We start from the raw sequence: 26951 nt of genomic DNA on the forward strand, positions 1-26951 counted from the left end.
TTTTCATTAACCATTTTGCAGTGCTTTCCTTGTGTTATAGGGGCAAGTCAATGCTGCATAAGGCCAGAGGAGCACCACTCACATAAGACACGGTGTGAGCAGCCCAGGGTGTCAACAGTGTTGACTCTGGTGTTATATGTTAATCATGTGTTTTATTTTCAAAAATTGTTATTGAATGTTATACAGGGCTGAGGGCATTATATTTTGCAACTTAAACCTCTTATTATTGAAGTGGATTCCTTCTAGGCATTTATACATCGTAAAATTATATTTAGTCTAAGTTTTAAAACCAGAAGTAGTTTAATTCTATTAAAAGTGAATAATCTTTAGTATTTAAGTTACTAAATACTATTCTATTTATCATCATTGAAATATTCTAAATTATTTGATTTATAAACTTCGTCTAATACTATATCATGTTTATTCCACTATATTATTCTTTTTCCATTCTATGAGAAAACTATGAAAGTACATAAAATATACATACAATTAAAAATATTGAAAAGCAAGCACATCTATGTAAGGGCCGCCCATGTCAGGCTAGCACTTTACAAGTTCTTCATGTGCCTCTCTGAGATCACAGCCCCCTCTCTCCACAGAGGTAGCCACTCCTCTGACTTTGGTGATGGTCATTTCCTTGCTACCTATGCATGCATTCTTAGTAAGCAGAGTTTTATTTTGCCTATTGTTGAAGTTTACATAAATGGAATCCCACTGTTTGTGTTCTTTTGCGCCTTGCTTCTTTTATTCAGTATTATGGTTGACAGTCATCCTTGTTTTATAGAGCTTTGGTTCATTCATTTATTGCTGTAAGTGAAATACATTGAATGAATATATTACATTGTATTTATCCATTCTTCTGTTAATAGTCACTTGAGTTGTTAGCAACCTATCGCCTTCACAAAGAGTGCTGCCGTGAACATATTTCTGTAACTCTCCAGATGCCTATGTACAAGAGTGTCTCTACTTAATCACGAATGGAATTACAGGGCTACAGAATGTACATGTCATCAGCTGCACTAGATAATGCCAAAATGGATTCCAAGGAGTGGCTCCCATTTACACTGTCATCAGCAGCATGGGATAGTTACCATTGTTCCAGGTCCTCACCAAAATTTGATACTGTTTTGCCATTCTGGTGCTTGTGTATTGACTACTCGTTGCAGTATTAATGTTCATTTTTCTAATTACTAATAAGGTTGAGAACTTCATTATTGGTCATCTAGATTTTCTCCTCTTCGTACAAACCTTTTGCTTAATTTTTTTTACCAGATTATCTTGCAGTGAATTTCTAGTGAAAAATAAATTCATAATCAAAAACATTTAACTACTGTGCATAGATTATTCTCTTGAACTACTATGCTGTTTGGCACAGAGCTCTCTTCTAAAACAAATTCTTGCCAAGAAATTTGAATTATTTTATGAACCGCCTGATTAGAAGGTTAGTGTGCAGCTACCTCTAATCCTCCTAAAGAGTTGCAGCTTTTGGTTATGTTTCTATTTCCAGGATATTTTAAAAATATAACTGCAAAAGTTTATCTGATACTCCTTTTAGAATTCTAGATTCGATACCATATGCTTCTGAAGATGTTTAACTTTTCAGGCAAATTCTTAATTTCCTAGTACTTCATTCTTCTGCAATATCTGTTCCAGTTTCATTATAAGTAAAACAAAGAGAAACTTATGTTTGCTATATGATGATACTCTTAGCAATTTTTTCTACTTATTACTGTTAAAATATTTTGTTCATCTAATGCTTATTTTCTACACTTTTATCTGACATTAGTATCTTTATATTTTGAATCAAATTTAAATATTCACACTTTCTTTAACCTTTATTTTTTATTAATTTGTTCTTAGGCATCATTACTTTGTCATATCAGTTTTGAAATTGTGTTTCTCGTCAACATTTTTCTGAGTGTTCATAATGACAACTATATGTTATACTCCAGACAGCTAACTCAAGAAAGGAAAAATAACTGGAGTCCAACTTATTTTACTAAAAAGATGAAATAAAATGTACTTGGTATGCTTTCACCAAAAATTATTAGTAAGGCAAGTAGAAGGGAATTAAGTAGAGAAAAATCCAGTATTTAGTTGATTTGCCATCTCTGGAAGATTTAAGACAGATGATTTTGTGGACTATTATCAGCTGTGATAAAAGAGATTATATATATTGAATAATAGGTTACACCTATATATTACATCTATAATATGCCAAGAAAGCCTTCAGAAGTCATACTAGAGTATATGTGGTCTGCAGCCTTGAGCAGAAAAATTGCCTGTTAATCACTGATAGTTGAATATAAGATTAAGATACATACATGCATACACAAACAATTATACTGCCAGTTTCACATATGAGTCTCTTTGTGTTCAGTAAAGATTATGATGAAAATGCACAGCTGTTCATAGTGAACCCTCCTCTAAAACATGTTTTAGAAGCCTCAAAAGAATTCAGTCTAATGGTATGATTTAAAAAAAGAGACCTGGGCAAAGAAAACATCCATTAAGTAAAGGCTGGGATAAAATGAGAACACAGATACGCATACCCACACATGTAAGAGTTGGTCACAGATTCATCTCTGAACTTTGTATAGCCAAAGAGAAAACAAGCTAATGCTACAATTTCCAATATCATCGACCATTCCCTCAGGAAAAGCCCAGGTCCTGGCTTTCAGGTGGCTGATACAGAGACAGTGTGATACAGTAGACAACATTCTGAAAACTCCTGAGGAACATTCACATCTGTTTAGAATGTAGAACTTATTTAATCTTAGTGTTGGCCTCAAGGTTTAGAGTTTCCTGTTTCTGCCACACACAGTGCAGCATCCCTTCTACGCTATCCCTCCTGCAATCATCATCCAGACTCTGATTAAAGATCTCTCATCATGGGAGTGTGCCACCTTCAGAGGCAATCAGTTCTTGAAATTTTAACATTTGACTCTTAGCTCCAAAAGGAAAGGCCTCCGTTATTGCTCCAACCTTTAATTTTGATTCCAAATATAAAGACAGTAATAATATAGGTTAATACACATTTGTTACAAAACCATTAGCTTTTAGTCTGGCTCTTGGGATTATAGCCTAAAAAGCCTCCTTCAGAGGCTTATAGACATCTGCTTGTCAACATTGGATTTCTCTTCTTCAGGTCAAACTTTCTTTTCTTGTTCCATTAACTACCACTCTCATGTCTCCCAGTGAGCTTTGAGCTCATAAAGAACAGGAGCTGTGTCATTCACATCCTCCCTGTCCCCTTGCCTGGAAATAATGACTGGATCCGTTTAACACCCCACTCATCATCTCTTGAATGCATACACTGTGTGCATTCCTGTTAATGTGCTGCCCTTATCTGGAAGTAGTTATGTCCCAAGGAGCCTGAAGGAAAATTGTAAGCTCACTTACGCCCTTCCTATCATCCTAGTGACTTACATCAACCCAGCATAAGATCACTTAGGTTTGGGCAGTCTTGTTTCACTTATGATTCACTCATTTTGCTCTTGAACCTGAAATGCCTACATTTCTTTCCCAATATGCTGCTGAGCTAACCTAAATACAGTACCTTGTATTTATTCCTGTTGTTTTTAATCTCATTAGAGGCAGCTCATTACTGCAGTGTAGCAGTATATTTTTTGTATTTTAATTTTATCTCCCTCTGCCAAATTCCATATTCTTCTTAGTCATTGAAGAACTTGTGTATGACTTGTGTTGATATCATGGCTAAAACATTTGGTAGGGTTGGGTCAAGGTCAGACCTCTGGCATTACGTTAGAAACCTCTATAGGTTGATATATTTCATTCAGCTGTTTACAGATTGTTGAAGTCAGCAGTTACCCGTATTCCAGCCCCATTTCTATGTTAATGACAATGTCATGGAGGACTTCTAATATCATACACGCCCCACTAGAGTTTGGGCAACACTGCATTTGCATGGTTACATTGCCACAGACAGACATTAGGCCAGCTTAACATGACTTTTCTGTGGTGCCCCATTTTAGTTCTCACAAATCACCTCTTGGATAAAATCCTTTAAAGAATCTCACCCAAGATCTGTGTCTAGCTCTGTAGTTTGTAATGTGAAGAGTCTACCTTCCCCTTTTCCAAAAACAGCCATGACATTTTCCTACTTCCAGTTTTCTGGCATGCCTTCATTCTCTGTAGAACCCTCAAAAATGGTTCAGCAACCTATCTGTAAGCTTTCCTAGGTCTCCTGAAGGTGATCAGTCAAATCAGGCAAATTGAGGTCACTGAGGGAAGCACAAGGCCTAATTTCTCACAGTCTCTTTATGATACGAGTACTCTTTCTTTTTTTTTTTTTTTTTGCCAGTGGAATGGAGCAATATTATTATTCTGTGACTCCAGTCTTAGCTTGATACTTTATAATTCATTAAACGATCTTACAATTATGAAAACTACAAGAAAATGGATAGGAAACCTTCATAGGTTTATAACTTGTCAGCACAGTGATATCCCTCCCCTGCCCCATGTTGGTTGTGACATATTGAGACTGCTTCAGAGATAAGGGGTAGGGAAGTGTCTCACCCTTAGTAATGACAGGTACCATTGGCTTTGCTCCTCATCTAATGACTGTTCATGGTTGCCTGTGATGTGTCCTAACCTTTGAGGAATCAGAATAGATATCATCCATGTCTATGAAAATTTCCTCTCCTGCCAAGCTTCTCAGCATTATATTAGTTTCTTTTACACAGTTAGAAGCTCTCTGACCCTCCTTCTCTTGACTTTAGCATTACTCCTTTGCATTTACATCTTGCTGTACTCTGCCTTGATCCTATGTTGCTGCATCAGCTAGGTGATGAGCCCCCTAATGGTCAATGTCCCTGGGAGAGTGGTACTCAGAAAGTGCTCCTCTGGGTTCATTGGTCCTGGGAAGCAGGGTCAGCAAGATAAATATTGTGAAATTAAGTATGATATCCTCACAGTGATGTAATACAATTACCATAATATAATTCTATGTCTTGTTAACAGTAAGGCTCCTTCTGTATTAATAAATAATTACTTCCCCAATGACATTTCTGTTTCTCCTTTTCTCAAATTCTCTTTGTTCACTGAATTTTTCCTTCTTTTTCTTCTTACACATTGGTTGTTTCATGATATTATACTCTTGACATTTAAAATTTTTGGTTCTTGGCATTATTTGTTTCACTGTTGCATAGTAACATTTTTGTTCTTTGCAACCATCTGCTTGTTTTAAGGTGTGTAATTTTTCAATGGCTGGAATACTTTTATATCTTTACTTGCCTTAAATGCTAATCTAGGATCTTTGTGTAGCATTTTTTTCCTTTATAAACCTTAGATCTTCTCTTTAATGAGCACTTGATAGAGAAAGAAGAAATTTTATTTACTTGATAATATTTTGTTTTACATCTCAATAAGCATTCCATATACACTAAAAAATATAGATTGCCATAAAATTATTACATTGTATAAAGAACTAGCCATTTTTATCAGTGAGGAAGTGAGTCTCAGCAAGGTAGAAACTCCCCCCAGGGCACTTAGGTTTTGATCCTACTCATCTCATGTCTCAGGATCCTTCTGTTCATACTTGAGAAGATCCTGCCTGCAGTTCAAAGTCTATCTAGGCCTTATGCGCCATGAAAATGGGAGATTGAGAATTCACTTGCTAGATAGAGCAGGCATGAGAACTCGTGAGGCTGGGGAAATGCACAGATAAACTAATCAGACCCACTGACCATTTATGCCTATTAATATGGCAAGAATAAAACAACCACCAGCAGAAACCTGAAACTTAGACCCTCTCCACTAACATTTAAGCCGGGAGAATAGGGAAGAAGATGGGATCTCAGAGGGTATGTACATCTCCCCTTTTACTTATGGATTATTATTTTGGAAACAGAAGACTGATACTGAAATTTGAGAGAATGGGGTAAAAAGTCCCAGTTCAAGCTATAGAATTGAAGACTGTGGAAGTTAATTGATTATAAATAAATACATAATAGTAGAGTAGTTTGCAAGAGAAAACTGAAGAATGTTGAGAAAAGTATTTATAGTCTCAGATGTCCCTATTTGAATATACAGAGTGACACATCTAAACAGATAGAGTCTCTCGGGCATCTTAAGACTTGGTGGGATTTGCCTAATGACTGGAATGAGACAGTGAAAATATATCATCCTTCATTCATGTATTCATTTATTTAGCGAACATTAATTGAATACCATTTAATGTGCCAGGCACTAGGCTAGTTTCATGGTATGATAAAGACTGTACTCACAAGAAGACAGAGAGACTGACGTGTAAATGAGTTATTAAAATTTTAATAACATTTTACGCTAATCATCGTTTCCCCCTATTTTCCAAAGCTGTAGAAAGTCCGTATCAGGTCAGTAAGTCTTTTGACAAACACACTGCTCTCACTATGTGTTGTCTTAGGAAAGGCACTCTATCTGCTGCCAAGAACCTATTCTTCTATCATAAGCTATGGGCCTAAAAAATAGATTTTCTTTTCAACACCACATTCCTAGTCATTGTTATCTTTGAATAATCAGATTCTTCTAAAGAAACCAAGCTAGCTATAAGACTCCACCAAGGGTGACCTTGTTGCTAGTTATTAATATATTTCTTTTAAATAAGCAGACTTTTATTTTTAAGCCTTCTTTAGGTTTTAAACTTTTTTTCTTTTCTGTTGCAAAAACCTCTTCTGTAATTGGTAAAACATTCTTCTCATGTCAGTTAACATTTGTAGATGTCTTTTTGTGTGCATATTACTTTGAAAACAGACCCCTATAGCAATCTAGAATGTTTATTATTTAGTTTCTTGATAAGTTAGTCATATTTACTTATTGGTTACCAGTTTAGAAAATTTAGCAATTTAACAAGTTTTTGATCATGGTATGTAGACTGTAGTCTACTGTAGTTGCTAGGAACCATCTGTAAGCCTTGGTTCCTGCAAGGGAGCCCAGAAGAAAGTGTTAACCCTTTGCCTGCTTGATTGCAGGAGGAATGCCAGCTCCTGAGCAGGCCTCATTGGTGGAGGAGGGGCAACCACAGACCCGCCAGGAAGCTGCCTCCACTGGCCCAGGCATGGAACCCGAGACCACAGCCACCACTATTCTAGCATCCGTGAAGGAGCAGGTACATCCTCGTATTGAAAGTTGCAGTGAATTATTTCTTTAATGCCTTTAAAAAATTAATCTTTGGATATGTTTTAAATTTGTCTAACGTCCTTGACGCCTTCACGTTTTCTAATTATAAGGTATTTACATCCCTGAGTACATTGGGATGACTGGCATGTAGAGCCGCTCCAGGTGCCAGTCAGAATCGGAACATGCAGGATACTTGTGCGTCTGCAAGTAAGGACAATCTCGATGGTGATCGGTGTCTCTGTCTCTCCCACATTGCAGAGTGTGTGCATGCACGCAAAGCTGTGTAAAGCATAGGTCTCAGTGCTGACTTTTCTGTCAGGACTCTGACAGCCTGAGGCCTGTAATAGCGTTAGGTATTTTGAACATTTTAACATAGGTAGTATATAGGGTTGTCTCTGTGATTTTTGGATAAAGGCTATTTTTGTGTGTTTGTCTAAATTTAAGTATATTCATTTTGTGAGCTAATGTTCTAAAACTTGTCGAACTGTGCCAGTTTGCTTCAATGTCATGTTTATGTTGATTTTTTTAAGGCATTAATACTCTTTATCCTTCAAACTCAAGTAACCTTCTATATTAGGTCTTATCAGTTGTGCTTAGAGAAATTGGAATTCTGCGATTTTAATTTCTTAAGATTTAAAAGCTTAATAAGGTAAATGTAAATTTAAAGCTCCAGGGATAGTTTTTTTGTTTTTTTTTCCCTGCTTCTTCTCTCCAAAACAACATTATATGTCCCCTGTGAGGGTTATTTTGTTGAAATAATCTAAGATTAAGTTTTTTTAAAACATCTTATAATTAAGCCACTAGGTGTTTTTTTCTCAAGATAGGTAATGTTGTATTTGCTGGGATATTCCTTTAAAAGTCAGTATCAGTAACTCAGATGACTAATGATGACGAAGATTGAGGAAACATTTATTACCTTATTGTTGTACTATTTGCCGTAACTTGGAATGTGGCATGAAAGATTGCTCTATAACCGTGACACATGTCTGACGTTAGAACTGTGTTTTCAAGAAAAATTATTTCAGTTTATTCTAGTAACAAGATGTCAAAATTTTTTTTTATTCCTCAATGAAATTTGAAGTTTTTAAACTTTCCACAAAGAGTTTGAGAAGGTGCAAGATATAGTCAGTACAATTTTCATCTTCCACCAAACTATGGAATGTCTAAGCTTCTATTATCTTTAGGGGAGAAAAAAGGACTCTTCAATAGCACTTCATAGTTGTCAAGATTTGACCCACGGAGCTGTTAAGATGAGAAGCCTCAGATTTATTTGGGGCTCTTAGTATATACTGTGTTTTGGTGAAACGTGGTAAATTTATCAAAATGTTTAGAAATGACTTAAAACTATTAACTGTGTGCAGTAAACATAGCAATGGGAATGTTCTGTTTGTACCTTGAGACCATATACCCTACATGTAAGAAAATAAGGAAACTTAAGATTTTGACACTAGAATTCTTTGATGGCCTCAAATGACTTCAAAATTTTATCTTCTGGCAGTAAATAGTGTTCTGAATAAGTATTTTGTGGGAAGTGCTAAGAAGAGTTCAGCTTCTCAAGGCAGCCAAAAATGTATTCATCTTATTCATTAAAACAGTTATTATATATAATTGTTTAGTTAGTGGGATGCTATACTCTGGTCTTTGGTTCTGTTCCTATCCTGAGAAATTGGAGTTCATTAATATATATATTTGCCGTTCATACATAATTTTTTTTAAAAGTTGTAAGTACTTAGCATTTCAGTTGTTTAACCTAGGATGCCACATCTGTGTCTTTTTCCAAGATACTCTCCTGGTTTTAAATAGCTCCCCTGCAATTTTTGTGGCACCAGGCAAAATATAGTTGGAATAAAAATTTCTTAAGACTCTCCTGAAATATGTCACTTCCTATCATCTACCCAATGGGATAGAGCACAGAAAAGTTAGATCCAAGTAAGAAAACTAATTACCATTCACCATATATGTTTGATTTTAAAATTTACTGATCGGAGTGTGACACTCTTAGCCCACTGTTACATGCAATTGCAATAAATGTTGGTCATGTTTATATCCAAAAGAGCAATATTCTTAGGTGGGATGCATAATTATTATTACTTTTTAGAGATGGGGTCTTGCCTGTTGCCCAGGATGGAGTACAGTCTCACCTTCTTAGCTCACTGCAGCTTCAAACTCCTGGGCTCAAGCAATCCTCCCACCTCAGCCTCCCTAGTAGCTAGGACTACAGGCGTGTGCTACCATGCCCAGCTAATTTTTAGTTTTTAATATTTTTTTGTAGAGATGAGGTCTCACTACCTTGCCTAGACTGGTCTTGAACTCCTGGCCGCATGCAGTCCTCCTGCCTCAGCCTCTCTAAAGTGTGAGGATTATAAGTGTGAGCCACTGTACCTGGCCCATAATTATTATTTTTTTAAAAAGCCTCACTGCCATGCCATAATGGTATCCACTCTGTGATCTCAAATAACAGAACTTGCTTAGTGGCAGCTGTGTCTTAGGAATGGTATTTCCTTAGGTCACAAAAGGAAGGGACCCTATCAATGCAACTGGGTACATAAAATTCTGTTTTCTCTGCTAACCATGTGATCTTGGAAAGATTTCTTAACCTTTCTGTTCTCAGTTTGCTCATTTATAAGATGCAGATAATAATAGTGAGGACCTTAAATTAACATAGGTAAAATGCTTACAACAGTACCTGGCACTTAGTAAGGGCTAACATTACGATTGTCATCATCATTTCTGCATAAGAAGAAAAGGCTCCTCTTAGGAGGAGCTAGTGGTTCTACTTGTAACCATACTAAAGATTCAGTGAGCCCTTTTTTTGGACATTGATAGCAGAAGACAAACTTTGAATATCGAGCACTGTTTATGCTGTGACAATAGTTTACTTATGCAGACACTAAACTTTAAAAACTTCATATTGATCTCACAAAAACTGTATACATAAACATAAAATTTTATGTATATGTTATGAGAAAGAGCATATAAAAATAAATTTTATGAACATGCTAATTTATTGCAACCCCAAACATAATGTCAAGGCAGTTGGTTAAGGAATTGCAAAGTAGTATCTTATAAAATTAACCTGAATTTTGAGAGGAAAAGTCTGGGTTCTTCAGTAAAGTATATCTAAGCCAGTAAAATACCTCACACATACTCCCCTTGGGCAATTCATGGTAAGTGGTAGGAAGGGAAATGGCAAGCAACCAATAGCAGTCTTGTTAACAAACCGTTAGTCTATTAAATATCTGAAATTGGACATAGAGTGTCATAAAACAGTGAAATCTTTCTTCACTGGGCTATGCTTTCCCTCGAATCCCCAGTGCCAGAAGCTAGCTGTTCCTTGTTCTTTGGCATAATGCTAGAATTTACAATGTCTTTTATGAAGTGATAACCTCTCACAGTGATGTCAGTCATGTGGATGCGTACCTGTGAAGGTATAGAAAAATCCTCGCTCCTTGACAGAAAGAATCCTTGCTACTTCTGTTCAAACGCTGCCTTTTTGATGAAACATACCCACCCTGAAGTCAAATCTCTCTCCTGATCTCTTTTAGCACTTTATACTACTGCCATGACTCTTAATAGTATGCTTCTTTGGATTTATATAATCAGCTACCTGAGGATAGAGCCATGGTTTAGGCCTTGTTTTATACCTGTGTTACAGGTTGCTCCTCTCCCAGCACCTTGGAGATATTAGACCTGCAATAAACGGTTGTTTGAGCAGGGAATGAATAGGTAATACTTACTGTCGATTACTTTGTCACCAACTTGCGGTTTTATTAAGATAACAGAACCTGTAGCCATATTCACAGAAACATTGTGAGCAAGAGAGTCTCACAGCACCTAGAAAACTTGTCACTCAGCTGAACCTTCTTCTTAAGACAATTTGAATTGCACTATATCCATATTGATACAGGATTTAAATCCAATCTCTGCATAGTGCAAAATAAAATTTTATTTCATATCTATGGTCAAATAATGACATAGGTGTCATAACTTTCATCTCCCATCTGTCCAATTTAGTCGAAAGTTAAGTTTAGGGAATAAAAGGATGTGGTTATCTTGGTGATGTCACAAAATATCCACCAGTGTTATGTGTATCAGGTGATACAGGTAACTACTAAAGAAATGTTAAGAATTATGCTTTAAGAGAAATAAAAATGGGAATAACAAAGTAATGTGATTCTGAAATTACAGGAAGTGTCAGAACTTCAGCCACCAGTTGGCTGTAATTAGGATCATCCTTTAGCAGGTTCTACTGTTCAACTCAACTCCTAATAAGAATCCAGGAGTCCATGATGAATACAGATGTAGGAAAGGAGGAATCTCCTAATAGTTTTCAAAAATACCTGACAAACTTGATACTGGTTAGTGCCTAGCTTACTCTCTTAGATGTAATAACTAGATAAATACAGCACTGGGCCTGGTGGTTCATGCCTATAATCCTAGCACTTTGGGAGGCTGAGGTGGGCAGATGGCTTGAGCTCAGGAGTTCAAGGCCAGCCTGGGCAACATGACAAAAACCCTGTCTCTACAAAAAATACAAAAAATTGGCCAGATGTGTTGGTGTACGCCTGTGGTCCCAGCTACTCAGGAGAATCACTTGAGTCTGGGAGGTCAAGGCTGCAGTAAGCCATGATCATGCCACTGCACTCCAGCCTGGGTGACAGAGTGAGAACCTGCCTCCAAAAAAAGAAAGAAAAATGTGGTGCCCTCAAAGGATCCTGCCTCTTCCTGTGAAAACCTTAGATTAAACTGATTGATTTGTCATTGAAATGTACAACACACCCTTGGATGCAGAGGAATTGGAATTTGATAAGACATTTGCTGCTTATCCAGAGCCTTGCTGCTGCCCTCTGCGACTTACTTAGATGTGTCAGAATGCTCACTCACAGGCACAAGGAAGCAGCGAGCCAAGCGTCATGTGCAGGGTATTATTATCAAGTGGTAGAATACATTGTAGTTTTATAATGATTCCGATATGATCTCTTGGTTTTGGAAACACTCTTTAAAAGAGAACAATATGGCCAATCATGGCTAGGATTTGCAAGTATCTTTCACAAGTATCTTTGCAAGTTGATTTCTGGTTTTGTAGAATTGCACATGTAATATTCATTAGAGTTGTTCATCTTCTGTCATAAAGTTGCTTGAATAATTGAGATTTCTATTTGAACTTGGTCATACTTTTCAGGCTCTCTAACAACTTTTTTTTTTTTTCTGAGACAGACTCTCGCTCTGTCATCCAGGCTGGAGTGCAGTGGTGCGATCTTGGCTCACTGCAACCTCCGCCTTCTGGGTTCAAGCAACTCTTCTGCCTCAGCCTCCCAAGAGTAGCTGAGATTACAGGTGTCTGCCACCACACCCGGTTAATTTTTGTATTTTTAGTAGAGACGGGGTTTCTCCATGTTGGCCAGGCTGGTCTCAAACTCCTGACCTCAGGTGATCTGCCCACCTTGGCCTCCCAAAGTGCTGGGATTAACAGGTGTGAGCCACCACACCTGGCCCACAAACCACATTCTTATATTTTTGGTTAATGATTTCAGAAGCTTAGAATCTAGATTTAAGGTTGAGGCCAATCCAGATAGCATGAACTGGTAAGCAAAGAATAGATTTGGTAAAATATGCTAATTTTATATGCACTCTTTTTACTCTGGTGAGGTCTCAAGTTAGATACTGTGTGTGCTGCTTTTGTTATCTTTTGATGAGTGAAAATTGCAATGTTCCTCATTTGTGTGGCTCTTAAAGAGAATACCACTTTCAATATATTTTCTGGCTTTTGTGAAAATAACCATTCTATCTTCAGTATGTCCATATTAACTTAAGTGATATTTAAATATCAAAGAGTGAAATGAGAGCCAGAGATACTTAATTTTTTGAAGATAAAATAAGAAAATCTGAAGCCCAACTGTGTCCTATTGATGTTACTTCATTTTTACATAGATATCTTAGCTTCAGTAATTACACACCCTTCCTGTATGGCAGAATGCCCAGAAGTGAACAAATTCCAGTACAATTACTTACTCTATTCCTCTGGAACTGAAACAACTCAGCTGTTACACACCTGCCTTTGTAACTTCCTTTTGTTTGGCCCCTATGCTTATTTTCAATGAAATAGTCCTCTCTGACACACCTCAGCCACATGCAGAAGAGAGAATTTTTATTTCAGCTGTAAACAAGCATAGTTTGTCACTTAACTAGAAGTCTTGTGCTGTAAGTACAATGCCTGCAACTTCTGATTTTTCCAATTGGCAACTTAGTTATGTTTCCAATTGGTAACTAAATTATCCTGGCAGTTATTGTTACCGTGTAACCTATAGTGAAGTTTTCAGTGCCTGAACTGCAGCATGTAACCCAAGATAAGATTGGATCTCAGTGGTTTTTGAGGGATCATCAAATTTTACAGCTTTATCTCCATAATATTATAAAAATGAGGTTCAAAATGAGGACAAATGGCAGAGCTCTTGTGACACTGTTTGGCTTGTATTCAAGAATTCTGAACTCTAAAATGGCTCTCAGAAGATCAGTCCTCTTAAGTTGCATGTACCGTGGTCAGAATTTAACATTTCCCTTCATTTTGTTAACGATGCAGGGTGTCCTCCACCTCAAGCGTCCCTGTGATTAAAGAATACTACAGAGTATGGCCAACAGGTTTATTCAGTATTTGAGTACTGCCCACTCCTCAAAGAAGTTGTCCTTCTCAACATCAAAAAATTAGACTGCCAAGAGGTAGCTAACAACAAGCATATGCATTTGGCTACCTGCCTACATTTTCTGATAGTCTGATGAATGATCAGATGGAACTGCTAGCAAAGCTTCCAGTCTTATATGTCCTCAACTATATATTCAGAATAACTTAGTATTTGTTCTCTTTGATTTCATTGGAAGCATCATTTTAGGTTGTATTGACACTGAGGGGTTTGGAAGACTATTCTATGAACTTGAACAGACTCCATGTGGCTGTTCACACATAACTGGATCACACGTGCAAACATGGAAAACATAGTAGGTGCCCAAAATACTTATCAGTTAATGAACTAAAAATGTAAACGTGTTTACAGTGCCTCCATACTTAGATTAAGCTTGCTTTTAATTAATTAAAAAATGTTTATTCAAAGACTACTCTGAGCAAAGCACTTTGTCAAAGAATGGGTTGAGGGGGATAAGCAGACATATAAAGATGATCTATTTCTTATAGTTTCTACTCTCAGAAGAATGCAGAGGCACAAACCGTATTTATACTTCAATATAGAGTAATTGACACATTATGAATATTCATTAATTGATGCATAAGAGACAAGAATGTGTGTACTTTTGCCACCTTTTAGTTTAAACAGGCTATCAGTATGTATTATGTCAGTTTTATGTAAGTTTGTTAACTTAGGCATTTTTAGGTTTAATTTTTACCACTGAATTACCATTAGCTTTTATTTACATTTGAAAGTAATAGAATATTTTTGTTTAATTTTTACCATTGTATTAGCATTGTTTTGTTTACATTTGAAAATGATAGAATATTTTTCTTTGTTAACACTTAAAGCCAACTGTGACTTTGCACGTTTAAAATTATAATTTCCTTTTCAGTTGAATAATCCAGTTTACAATTCTTTTCAGAGTTAAATTATGAATATATGGAATAATTTCCCCCTGTACATGCAAACTTTATGCTGTTAAATTTGAAATGAGTGACTGCCGAGTTGATGAGATTAAATGGATGAGAGGATTATTCAGCATTGAATTCTCTGCTTTGCATGATCGTTTTTCTTTTTAGAATCACTTCTGGAGAGAAAAATATTTCGGAAACATATTTTTCCCTTCAGGTATAACCCTAAAGTTATTCCATAGCTATTGCAAAACATAGCCTATCCAGTGCCTATCTTCATGTTTAAGGGCTCCCAATTTCTAAATTGCCATTTTTGTTACTTTGCAAAAATGTGTCCATATGGTCTCACTTCATCTGTTTATATTTTATGAATGTATTGTTCCCAAAGTGATCAGATCTGCTTGTACCTCAGCAAAGTAATTTGGGTTATGGCTATTTTATTTCAGGCATTCCTAAGAAAGATCATTTAAAATGTAAAGTTCTTTTCAAGTAGTTCAAAGACAAATCTATGTCTTAGCTTATAGAATCTTAAGAGTTTTTATGTACCCAAACCTTAATAATGTAGGAGTTACATAAAGTAGAAACAGTCTGCAAGCAAATTGAAATAACACATTATTGAAACTTGAAGACAAATAACATACTATGCAATTATATTCTATATAATTATATTTCAAATATGAAAATAGCTATCATAAATTAAAAGTATACTTAGAATTTCAATCTCTGTGGCTCTTGAAAGAAAATTTAATTTTTCCTTTAAAAATTGGAGTTCAAAGCATTTCAATTTATAGACTGTTTAGTGTTTTAACTTGTAGTCTTTTTCTAATGAAAATTCCTATAAAGCAACGCAGCATCAGTGAAGTGTTCATCATGAGTTATCATCTACCCTAATAGGCATATATCTCATTTAAAAATTTTCCCCAAATCATTCTAAGAGCCTAAACCAAGATTAAGGTCTTAACCACTGCCTATGGCCTTCTAATAAACTATTCTGGCAGAATTAATAACTCTTACTATTTTATCCATATGTAGTATTTCTGTATTCTGGTATTCCTTTAGAAATGCCTTTCCATCACAAAGTTGACATAAGCCATGATTCTCTTCTTTTGAAAATACTTCTATTAATTATTTTTAAAGTAAGCCCTTTATGCCCAACTGAAGAGTCAAGTAACACTGTTTTTCATTCGTAGCCTTAGCTGCCTTATACGTTCCATGGTTTAAGTCTAGGACTCTTGGAAGGGACGATGCTTACTGGAGATTTCCCATTGTCCCACTTTCTCATTTGTTCCTTAATAAGATAAGTAATATTATTTTTCTATAATGTAAGCTCTTAACAGCGGGATTTTTATTTTATTTCAGTTAGCAAAGAATAATGAAAAATCAAATTTTTTAACTATTGTGTGAAAAAATATATCTTAGTGATTGCTGCTGTTGACATTCTAAGCTGATTGGTTAGAAGATTTGAAGGTCTGTAGGTAAGACTTTGAAAAATATTTGTGTGTTTATGGGTACTGAACAGAATGCTGTTGCACTTAGCTCATTTGATCTGCACTACAGAATTGGGCAAATGTGTTTTATTGATGTGGAATAATTTATCTAGTTGAATAATTTTTTTTTAAAAGCAAACTTTTTAACCCAGGATAAAACTTCAGTTTCCCACTGAAAACCTTTGTCAGAGTTGGAGAGTGCTCTTCTTACTTTAAAACCAGTAGATCAGAAATGCAAAGAATGGATCATCTCCGACAGGTCTGCCATTGTGCGAAAAAAGACCCTTCATTGCTTTACTGGGCCTGCTGCTTTTTGATGCAGCTAGATTGCTGTCTCTGTTCTCCTTACTACTGCTACCACCACCACCACTACCACTATTACTACTGCTGCTACTGCTACCACAACAGGAAACAAAGGACAAATCTAGAAAAATTGTAATTGTGAGTGAGATATGAGAATCAGTGATCTCTATGGAATAGAAATCCAATAGGAGACTAACAGCTAACATTTATTGAGTACTTACTATGTACCAGGCATTGTACTTAATTCTATAAGTGGACGATCTTCTATGTTCCTTATCACAAATTTTGGGGTTAATGTAGTAAAAAGTCTTTCAGGTTATTTTGGCCACTGAACATTTCGTCTCAATTTCTTTGTTCCATGAGTTTTCGTACCTTTTTCAACTTTGTGAGGCAATATATAGTCTTGAACTGTACAATATCCTTTCAGTAAATATTTTTATCCTTAAGTTACCCAGAGTGTTTTCTGGTGCTTGTAATTAAAAACCCTGATTATACAGGTCGGTATCATTATTACCACTATTTACAGATGGGGAAACTAAGCTCAGAAAAGTTAATTAACTTGCTCAAACTTTTATAGTTAATAAATAGGGAATATGAGATGCGTGTCCGGGCAGTCTTATGCCAGATATGCATACTAAACAATTTAAATGTGCAGTGGAGTAAATAAAGAGAAGAATGCATACAGAGGAAAACTGAACATTGATGGTGACAAGCATGTGAGACCTTATCCTGGAATATAGAAAAAAAGAACAAAAATGTTATAACAAATTCTCCTAGACATGGAAGCCATAGAAAGTAGATCTAATGAAAACATTGTGGGTTTTCTTAAGAAGGATTTTAGAGTAGTTAGAAGCAGTACTTAAGTATAATTTAAAAACAATTTTTCCGAGCAGAAAATAAAGCGCTGAGTGTATAGATTTAAAGCAATCATCATATTCCAGGCACCACCTATGGAACAAAGACCTGTCTTGGAATTACTTTTATAAAATTTTATATTTACAAAGAGAAGGAAGAAAAACCTTTGCAATTCAGATAAAAGAAACAGTTTATCTACAAAAGATAAAATCAGGCTTCAGTGAAACACAAAATTCCAGAGAACATTAGAGTAATGTGTATAGAGTTTTGAGGGAAAGTGCTTGTAATCCAAGAATTTATACCCAGCTCAGTTGTCTTTAGTATGTGAAGGATTGAAAAGATATTCTCAGACATTCAAGGATTCATGAAATGTGTTTACTCTTTTTCCCCCGTTTACCCTTTTTGATAATTAAGGATTTGTTCCCTTTAGGGAGGAATTAAATTTAAGACTCAAAAATTAGAAATTCGTAGTATACAATTACTAGTGGATCTGCTCTTAGTTAAGGTTCCAAACCAAGAGTCGAGGGTTATTGGGTGTTAGTCAATTAGATGTTGAAGTCCTCTGCTTTCCTGCTTCTCACGATCCATAAGCTATGTATTCTTTCAAGTAGTTCAGGTTGATAGACTTTATGTAATAACTTATGTTATAGGTTGTTGGCTTATTGAATTTGCAAAGACAAACCCTGAGGTTTAAGCTGAGATCAGATTCCTATACATGTTATCATCTTTCTTGGACCCATGAGTACTGTTTTAATTGTGCTAAAAGTATCAGTATTGGTAATGGGATCTTAGTTATGTTAATATATGTACTCACTTGAAAAAGTCTTTTGTAAGGCAATTCTCAAAGGTGTTTTTGACTACACGGGATAAGAATTGTGTTCTAAGCAAAGGAGGAAGTAAACAACAGGGGTTTGGCAGGTACCTATCAAATGAGTGAATAAATGAATGCAGTCGGTGCAGAATAAATCAGTACTGATTTGCCTTACTTACAAATCAATAGGGCAAAACAGTGACCACCTAGTGAAAAGGGAGTATTTGACATCAACTAACAATTGTGAAAAGAAGTGTTAATAACTAATATGCACGTGAAATAATGTTCTACCTCACTAGTAATCACAGAAATAGACATTAACATACTGAGAATATATCTGCTTTTCACACTGGCCACAACAAAATTAAAGGTAAAATAGTGTGGGTGTACTGATGTGGGCAGGGCAATTTCATGTGGTATTGCTGCCAGTACAGTGGCAGAACCATTTTGCAAAGTAATGATCTGTAGTAAAGGTCTTAAAAATGATTATGGAATGATCCAGTTTTGCTATAGAAATACACATTCATGTGTGTATCCAAACACACATGCACTCACTAATAAAATAGAAGGAGATAGTCATAAATGTTGAATAGATGTCTTTGGATAAGTTTCCCCGTATATTTTGCAAATTGCTTATGAAAAGCATAGAGTATTTCATAAAAATTCTAAAGTCACAAAATAAAATGGCAATTTAGAATAAAAGATGATAAAAATGGCATTTTTATTATCACAAAAATAATAAAAGGTTACCATAGGCTAAGGTTGACAGAAAGAAAACAAGGAAGTTTGTATAGGTTGCAAGATGTGGAAAACTTGTCAAATGAATCATGATTGAGAAACTGGATTGTCTTGCTTAAAAAATAAATGGAAAGTTTAGTATGACCACAGATCCAGAAGAGTATCATAGAACAGGTGTTAAAAGCAGGAACTCCCACCTTCATACCTGCTAAGTTGTGTGACTTTGAGCAGGTTACTTTGGGTGGAGCCTCTGGTGTCCTTATTTGTAAAATGAGGGTAATGGTTCCAATCCTGCTAGGAGTAAGTGTTCAGTAAACATTCTGCAGTTGTTATCCTTGAGATGACATGTAGAATGGTAGTGGGAAGCATGTTCTAGCCTGGGGCCACTTATGAGGGACATGGACCCAGACTGAGGAATACTCACAGATAGAAGGCTCAGGCTGACTTGGCCCCACGGTAAGGATTCTAGCCAAAGGGCGAGGCAGAAGTTCAGTCACATGCCTCAGTCTTAAATGGTCAAGATGTCTCAGAAGCTGATGGAAAAGGTTAGTGTCTGTCTGGACTCATGGAGATACGGGTTGTGTCATCCTAAAATAATCCTGCAAATCCAACTCTTTCCAGATAGCTTTATAGAATATATTCAGAAATCTCATTAAGAGATTGCTCATATATATCTTTACCTGTTGCCTCGGAGGGAGTTCCGCAAAGTATGTTAACTAAGAGAAGGAAGTTACACACAAGTATATAAAATACCCCATTTTCTTTTCCTTTCTTTTTTTTTTTTTTGAGACAGAGTCTCACTCTATTGCCCAGGCTGGAGTGCAGTGGCGCGGTCTCGGCTCAATGCAACCTCTGCCTCCTGGGTTCAAGTAATTCTCCTGCCTCAGCCTTCCAAGTAGCTGAGATTACAGGCGCCCACCACCATGCCCAGCTAATTTTTTGTATTTTTGGTAGAGACAGGGTTTCACTATGTTGGCCAGGCTGATCTTGAACTCCTGACCTCGTGATCCACCCACCATGGGCTCCCAAAGTGCTGGCATTACAGGCGTGAGCCACTGCACCTGGCCTCTGTTTTTTTTTTTTTTTTTTTTTTTTTTTTGAGATGGCATCTCGCTCTGTCGCCCAGGCTGGAGTGCAGTGATGCGATCTCCACTCACCACAACCTTGGCTTCCTGGGTACCAGCGGTTCTCCTGCCTGAGCCTCCCAAGTAGTTGGGATTACAGGCACCTGCCACCACGCCCAGCTAATTTTTGTGTTTTTAGTAGAGATGGGGTTTCACCATGTTGCCAGGCTGGTCTCCTAACCTTGAGTGATCCACCCACCTCAGCCTCCTAAAGTGCTGGGATTACAGATATGAGCCACTGTGCCTGGCCTCCATTTTCTGGACTGTCCCACTTCAGTATATAAAGTCCAAACATGTTTTCCATGTTCCAATGTGAAAGTCCAAACATGTTTTCCACTATATTTCAGAGATTAGAATGGACTCTGGTGCTAGTTAGTGTTCAGTACTTGTTGAGTACATGTTTGTTAAAAATGTTGGTTTTCATGAAACTAAACACAAATATACTAATGGATATCAAATTCACATTCATATTATCTAGGAGAGGTGAGGGAGGAAGTAAAAAGCCCCTCCTCTCAAGACAGTATACTGGTGGGGAGGAGCTATCCAAAGGAAAACCCAGAAGTTTCGTCAGCTAGGCCCAGTGGCTCATACCTGTAATCTCAATACTTTGGGAGGCTGAGGCAGGAGGACCTCTTGAAGCCAGGAGTTTGAGACGCACGCGTGCTCTCTCTCTCTCTCTGTCTCTCTCTCTATATATATATATATATAATATATATATATAATGTATTTATTTATTCATTTATTTATTTATTTATTTATTTAGCTGGGCATGGTGACAAATGCCTGTAGTCCCACCTCCTCCAAATCACCACTTGCCTGTAGTTCTGGCCACATGGAAGGCTGAAGCAGGAGAATAGCTTGCGCTAAGGAGTTCAAGGCTGCAATGAGCTAGGATCACACTTCTGTACTCCAGCCTGAATGACCAAGCAAGACCCTGTCTCAGAAAAAGAAAAGTTTTCTCAAGACGTGTATACTATAATTTATACCCAGTACTTTTTTCCTTTCTATTAAGTCAATTCTGCACAAAATTAGCAGCCAAAACAGATTTGTTCCAATGTGAATCTTTTTTGTTTCTAAAGTGAGGTGGTGGTCCCTGAATCTTGACTATAGGACCACACCAAACTTGTGCTGCTTCTACTTGTGTAGACTTTGCCCCCTCTAACCCAACATACTGGTGACAGCAGACTATATTTTAAAATGATGTCACACATCTTTTGGGGAATTGGGGGAGCATCTCTGACAAGATTGTATTTTCCAGCTTTTAAATGCTTCCAGCAATATTTCATTGAAAATGTAGCCCTAGTAAGTCATGTCTAAGCCTGAAGAAATACTGGGGCTTTTACAAAGTCAAGAGTTTGTCCCTGCTCTGATGGTACATACCCCTAATCTATTCTTGCCTTCCATAACCTGGATGCAATCCAAAGCCAACTGTAATCACTCTGACTGATTTACTTGAACTGGCAGAGCTCACGTTGGTATCCTCTAAATGTTCCTTGTGATATATTCCTACACAGAAGAAGGTAAATGTAGTAATTAGGACTGTCTTATTTTATGACTAGCACTATGCAAAAAATATGGAGCCATTTCCAATACAATTCTTGCATTTAAAAAAAAAAAATATGTCCCAGCTTCATAGTCCTTTATTCAGGCTGACTAGAAATGCACAATAGAGTAGATTGGCCACAAAATATTGCAAAGCACAAGATCTTGCTATTTTGTGACTGTTTAGTTAGCATTTCGACTATCCAAAGTAAGCACTAAATAAGGTTTTACCATGTCAACCAGTACAGTGAGTTTTGATTCCCATAGCAGATTAGCATCGGCAAGCTGGAAACACTAGCCCCCTGGACGCTCAGAAAAATAAATGTCAAATGGTTACTGAGAGCCAGTCAGAGGAGGCTACCAACAAGGAAAACTGAGATCTCTCCCAGTTCCTTCAGCTGAGCACTCTGGAGGGTGCTGCTGGGTAGGCTGATCAACCAGGGCATTCTCACTACCAGCCAGCCCCCAGGACCCTCTAGAAGAGGTACATGGACCCCAGGGGCTTCAGTATGTCCTGGGATATTATACCACAAAGAATATTTTTAGGTGTTAGGCTTACTATTACTTAGAGTGATAATTGAATAATTCTGACTCATCAGTAAACTCTTACAGTGTTTCACTGTACTCTTCTGAAGAACTTAGTAGAGTTTTTAAATGCATCTTGATATAGTGAGAAGAATGCAGGCATTGATATCAAACAGACGTGGATTCAAATCCAGACTCCTACAAATGACTTTATTCTATTGTGCAAGCCCCTTAACTTCTCATAGCCTGTTTCCTCTTTAAAATTATAATAACAGGGTGGGCGCGGTGGCTCACGCCTGTAATCCCAGCACTTTGGGAGGCTGAGGCAGGCGGATCACGAGGTCAAGAGATTGAGACTGTCCTGGCCAACATGGTGAAACCCCGTCTCCACTAAAAATACAAAAATTAGCCGGGTGTGGTGGTGGGCGCCTGTAATCCCAGCTACTCAGGAGGCTGAGGCAGGAGAATCGCTTTAACCTGAGAGGCAGAGGTTACAGTGAGCGCAGACCTTGGTTTCTAGAATGGAACATTCAGTTGATATTTTGAACATCTGGTTAAAGCCCAGGAACTGCCAAGGAATGCAATTCCAGGGGGCTGTCTGACCCTGAAGCCTACAGCTTAAACTTACTTTTCCTACTCTTCCTTCCCTCAGTCATCTCTGTATTAGGCCGTTTCAGAGAAATAAAAGGGTATAGAAGACATAGTCCCAGCCCTCCAGATGCATAATCCCCCGAAGATGCTTACAACCCAGTAAAGGTGCTCAGAATGTGCTTTGTTTAGGAATATCACTTACCAGGTGGTTCTGAGCTTTAGGACAGGAGTTGAGGCAGCTAGACACTAAACGGTCAGGTCTGTTGTAAAACTGTGTGTTAAGCGGGCCTCAAGTTTTGCAGCTGTAACAACGAGGCATCAAATTACCTTGGCTTGAACAAGATGATAATATATTTCTTAGGACACAGTCCAGAGAGCAGTGGTCCAGAGCTATCTAGGGCAGCTTTGCTGCAAGGTTGCCATCTCTGGGCTTGAGGCAGCTCCCAGCTCTCATCAGGTCCCAGGCAGCAGGTAGGGATGAAAAACCATGGGAGCAGATGCATTCGTTTGGAAAAGCACGGTCTAAAAGAGGCTTGTTCCCTCACATGCTAGAACTCGGTCTCATGGCTGCAAGCTTCCCCGGAAGCTGGGAACTGCAGGCTCCAATGAGCAGCATATGCTAAGCTAAAATGACCCTAAACAACTAGCAGTTTCTGCCACAATCTACTTTGGAAGAGTATGGGTGCCCTGGCACCTGAGCCTGGCTTCTCCTCTGCTCTCTTTTCTACCTGCTTTACTGTATCCTCCTTTTGATTAGGGTCAGGCCAGGCTGGGATGCACTGGACTGTTCTGGATGTTCCACAGTGATCAATAAAGAGCCAGAAGCATTATTCTGATTCTTACATTTTTTTAGAAGATGATTTTGTTTCACTATTTAATATTTGTAATAAGTACTGTGGAGGATAGGATATAATTTTATTTGCTTGAGTTCGCAATACATTTTTATTTTAAAATATTTTTAAGTTCATTTTCCTTTTAAGCCTTGATAGTCTGGTTTTTGAAATCCTGTAAATACTGTTTACATTTAAAAAATAAAATCCTTGTATTGAACTTTTCATGCTATTGCCCCCTTATAAATAGTAATGGAAATCACTAAATATGCCCAATATGAGTAATTAATGTTGTTCTGATAACCTAAATGTTGTGTTTCTATTTCCTTACTTTCTTTTTCCTTACTTTCCTGCATTTGGAAAAATTGTTGTGCTACTCCAGGGTTTTAATTTTAGTTTATTTTTATAATACCGCCAATTTTCTCTCTGGAGAACTCAGAATCTCAAGTTAATATTTGTAAGGCTGTTGAACACAGATTTTTCCCCCACTGCCAGAAAAGCTTTTTTCTTTTCAGTTTATAATTGGAAATGAGCAAAACTCAAAGTATAATCTCAACAATAACAAAAAACATTTTTTAAGGAGACAAAAGTGTTATGCCCTCAAACATTTTGATTTTTTAAGAGTAGAATAATTATTTATCTTGTTCAATGTTTTATTCTCAGTACCTTGTAGAGTGGCTGTCGTGATAAGTGTAGTACTCAAATATTTGTTGACTAAATCATATTTAAATTTGTAAATTAAAAAAAATGCCCATTTGTAATCTCTATGCTCAAAACTATTAAAGTACTTAAAATATTTTGACTGTAGTAACTGCCTCCTGATACTCAATACATTCACATACAGCACCCACACACATACACTTAAGCACACCCTTGTGTATGGAGAAGATGCATACGTACACATATGTATTCGTGTGGCATTAGGCTGTGGCAACTGCAGCTCTTCGAAACATACTAAAATTATACTTGAACGTCTCTGCATAAGAAAGAGCCTGTATTTTGCTCTTTAGGCCCTCACACTCAATCTTGTTTGCTGTAGTTTAAAATATAGGTTGAGTTTCCCTTATCTGAAATGCATGGGACCAGAAGTGTTTTAGAGTTCAGATTTTTTTTAATTTTTGGAATATTTGCAAAATATACGTACAAATCGAGCATCTCTAGTCCAAAATATCTGAATGTTGGAGCATTTTGAATTTTGGGTTTTCTGGTTAGGAATGCTCAACCGGTATATATTTGGTTATCTTTGTATTTTTGTGGAATGTGTTTTAGATGTGCACATTTGGTTACATTAGTGATAGAGGCTAAAGAGAGGAGAAGGGACCAAAGAACAAGAAATAGAAAACACAAGATCAAAATTAGGAGAACAGTGACAGCAACAGCTGATGGTCTTACGTCGGGGGAAGAGACAGAACAACTGCAAGATAGGTCCGGAGGCTAATGGTGTCTCCATGCAGTTGTGAATGTTCATAGTGGTGCTGTCAGTCATCAAGAAAAGTGCGTGTTCTGTATATTCTGGTTAATAAGTCAGAAAATAAGTAATAATACTAGAGTAGTATTTGAAATCAGAAAATAAATTGGCATTTGAAGGATAAACTTTGGATATCCAGAAATTGTAATCCTGCAGAACAGCTCTTTACTCAAAGATGAGAGAAATGAAAAATTATTAAGTAATGCAAAGGATCAGGGTAGCCAGTTTTCAAATGTAATGCATTAAAAGGTCGTAACTCCCTTGGGAGAAGAGCACTGAGAGACCAGGGTAGTTCTCCGTATGTGGTTACTCTTACCCAGAAAGGCAAGGTAGAATTTTGTTGTTAGAATAATAATTAGTGTTCACTGAGCACTTACTATGGGTATCACTGTGCAGGTGATGACATGTGTACCTCATTTAATTTCTCATCACTTTGCAGTTCAGGAATTACGAGGATTATCTCATTTGAAATGAGAGGAAACTGAGGTGTAAATTGATTGCTAAAGCTGTTGATGGTCACACACAATTCATAAGAAATCAGCCTGAATTCTCCTCCCCACCCCTAGTCCACCACCACTCAAAGAGCTTGTGTTCTTGCCAGGGCTTACTAGAGCCATGCTTAAGTGAAGCAAAACCACTTCCTAGCTTTGTGGCTCCAGGGCAGCCAGCCAGGTAGTGTTTCCAAGCCTCAGTCTGCCTGTTAGACAGTGGGGATAAGAGCAATTAGTTGACTGCCTATTGCATAGGGGCATTATAAGACTCATGAGAATAAAGTTTCTTAGAAATCCAAAAACAATTTTGTAAAAAGGATTGTTATAAAGCATTGTTATGGATATCCTTAAGTCAGCAAAGTAAAAATACATTTATTTCCTTTTGGGAAGTATTATATAACATTATGCACTAAGAAATAAGAATTAGAGTAATTTAGGCCTAAATATTGTCAAATTAGAAATTTTAATTTGGTTTTCCCCACCGTAAGTATTCTCTTATCTTCCCCTCTCCTAGCTCAACAAGAAAAGTCCTCGTTATATTGTATTAATTTCATTCTGATGATATGTAGGCTGCACAAAAAAGACAGCAAGGATAATGAATTTGCTTCTTACACTGATCGGTGAATATGGTATGAATTGAACATCCCACCAGGAGCCAGAAGATCCTGTGCTGTCATTCAGTTGTCTCTTCAACCCGGTAAATGCAGAGTGTTTCTCTGCCACTACTCCAACTTATCTGTTATCCATGTGTGTTGGATGAGTTCATGTTCCTCATCTCTTGGAGCTGCAGAAGACAAAAACTGTGTCAAGAGGGCCCTTTTTTAACTGCAGGTGGAAACAGAGCAGTAGCCATGAAGTGACATTTAAGAAAGCTAGAGCTTAATGAATGAAAGTCCCCTGTCCCACCTAGAGCTATCTACTCTCCAAGGCCTCTCATTCACAGGACTAGGATTTGGTTCCATCCTCTGAATGTACAGTGCCATTGGGCACCCAGAGATCCAGCACTTGTATTTTTGAGTCCAAAGTGTAAAAGAGAGTAGGCCTAACCTAAGTCTTTCACTTTTTTTTTTTTTTTTTGAGCCACTGGGCACAAGGCAGTTGGGTATTCCTTTTGATTAGCTTTTGTTAGCTCAGGAGGAAGCCTTTCATCACTCCCCCCTTTGGGGGCTCAGCTTCCTCACCAGGCATCTGGGCCTTCACTCTCTCCCTCTGTACTCCCTTCTTTGACAAAGGTTTCCTTTTCCTGTTCCTTAGCTTTGTCCTTTTTGCAGTTTCTGTAATCCCACCAGCAGCAGTGTTCCCTTTTGTTTGGAAATAAGGACAAGAAAGAAAGGGAGGTGAAGAAGTTTTAAAATTTTGAGAAATGAATAAACCTGTTCTTTTAAGTCATAAACCGCTGAAGGTCAGGTGCCCTTGTTAAATATTGTAGAGCACTAATAAAATCTCATGAGCCTAATACTTTTGATGTAACAGAGC

General features: G+C 37.3%; 1 protein-coding gene across 13 annotated transcripts in view; it reads left to right on the forward strand.

The window, feature by feature from the left end:
- PKP4 (plakophilin 4) overlaps positions 1 to 26951 on the forward strand; it is a 227166-nt gene that overhangs the window by 64044 nt on the left and 136171 nt on the right. For 11 of the 13 annotated variants that reach the window (XR_008522613.2, XM_063712604.1, XM_063712605.1 and 8 more), the window contains one exon: positions 6972 to 7108. Coding sequence is in view for 10 of the 13 variants with exons in the window: in XM_054548898.2 (XP_054404873.1) it covers positions 6972 to 7108 (137 nt within the window). In the remaining 3 variants the exon portion in view is untranslated. Of the gene's footprint in view, positions 1 to 6971; positions 7109 to 7307; positions 7327 to 26951 lie in introns of those variants that run through there. The other 2 variants (XM_054548909.2, XM_054548913.2) reach the window with 2 other exon arrangements.

The sequence above is a fragment of the Pongo abelii genome, chromosome 11, assembly GCF_028885655.2.
Source record: "Pongo abelii isolate AG06213 chromosome 11, NHGRI_mPonAbe1-v2.0_pri, whole genome shotgun sequence".
Lineage (NCBI taxonomy): Eukaryota > Metazoa > Chordata > Mammalia > Primates > Hominidae > Pongo > Pongo abelii.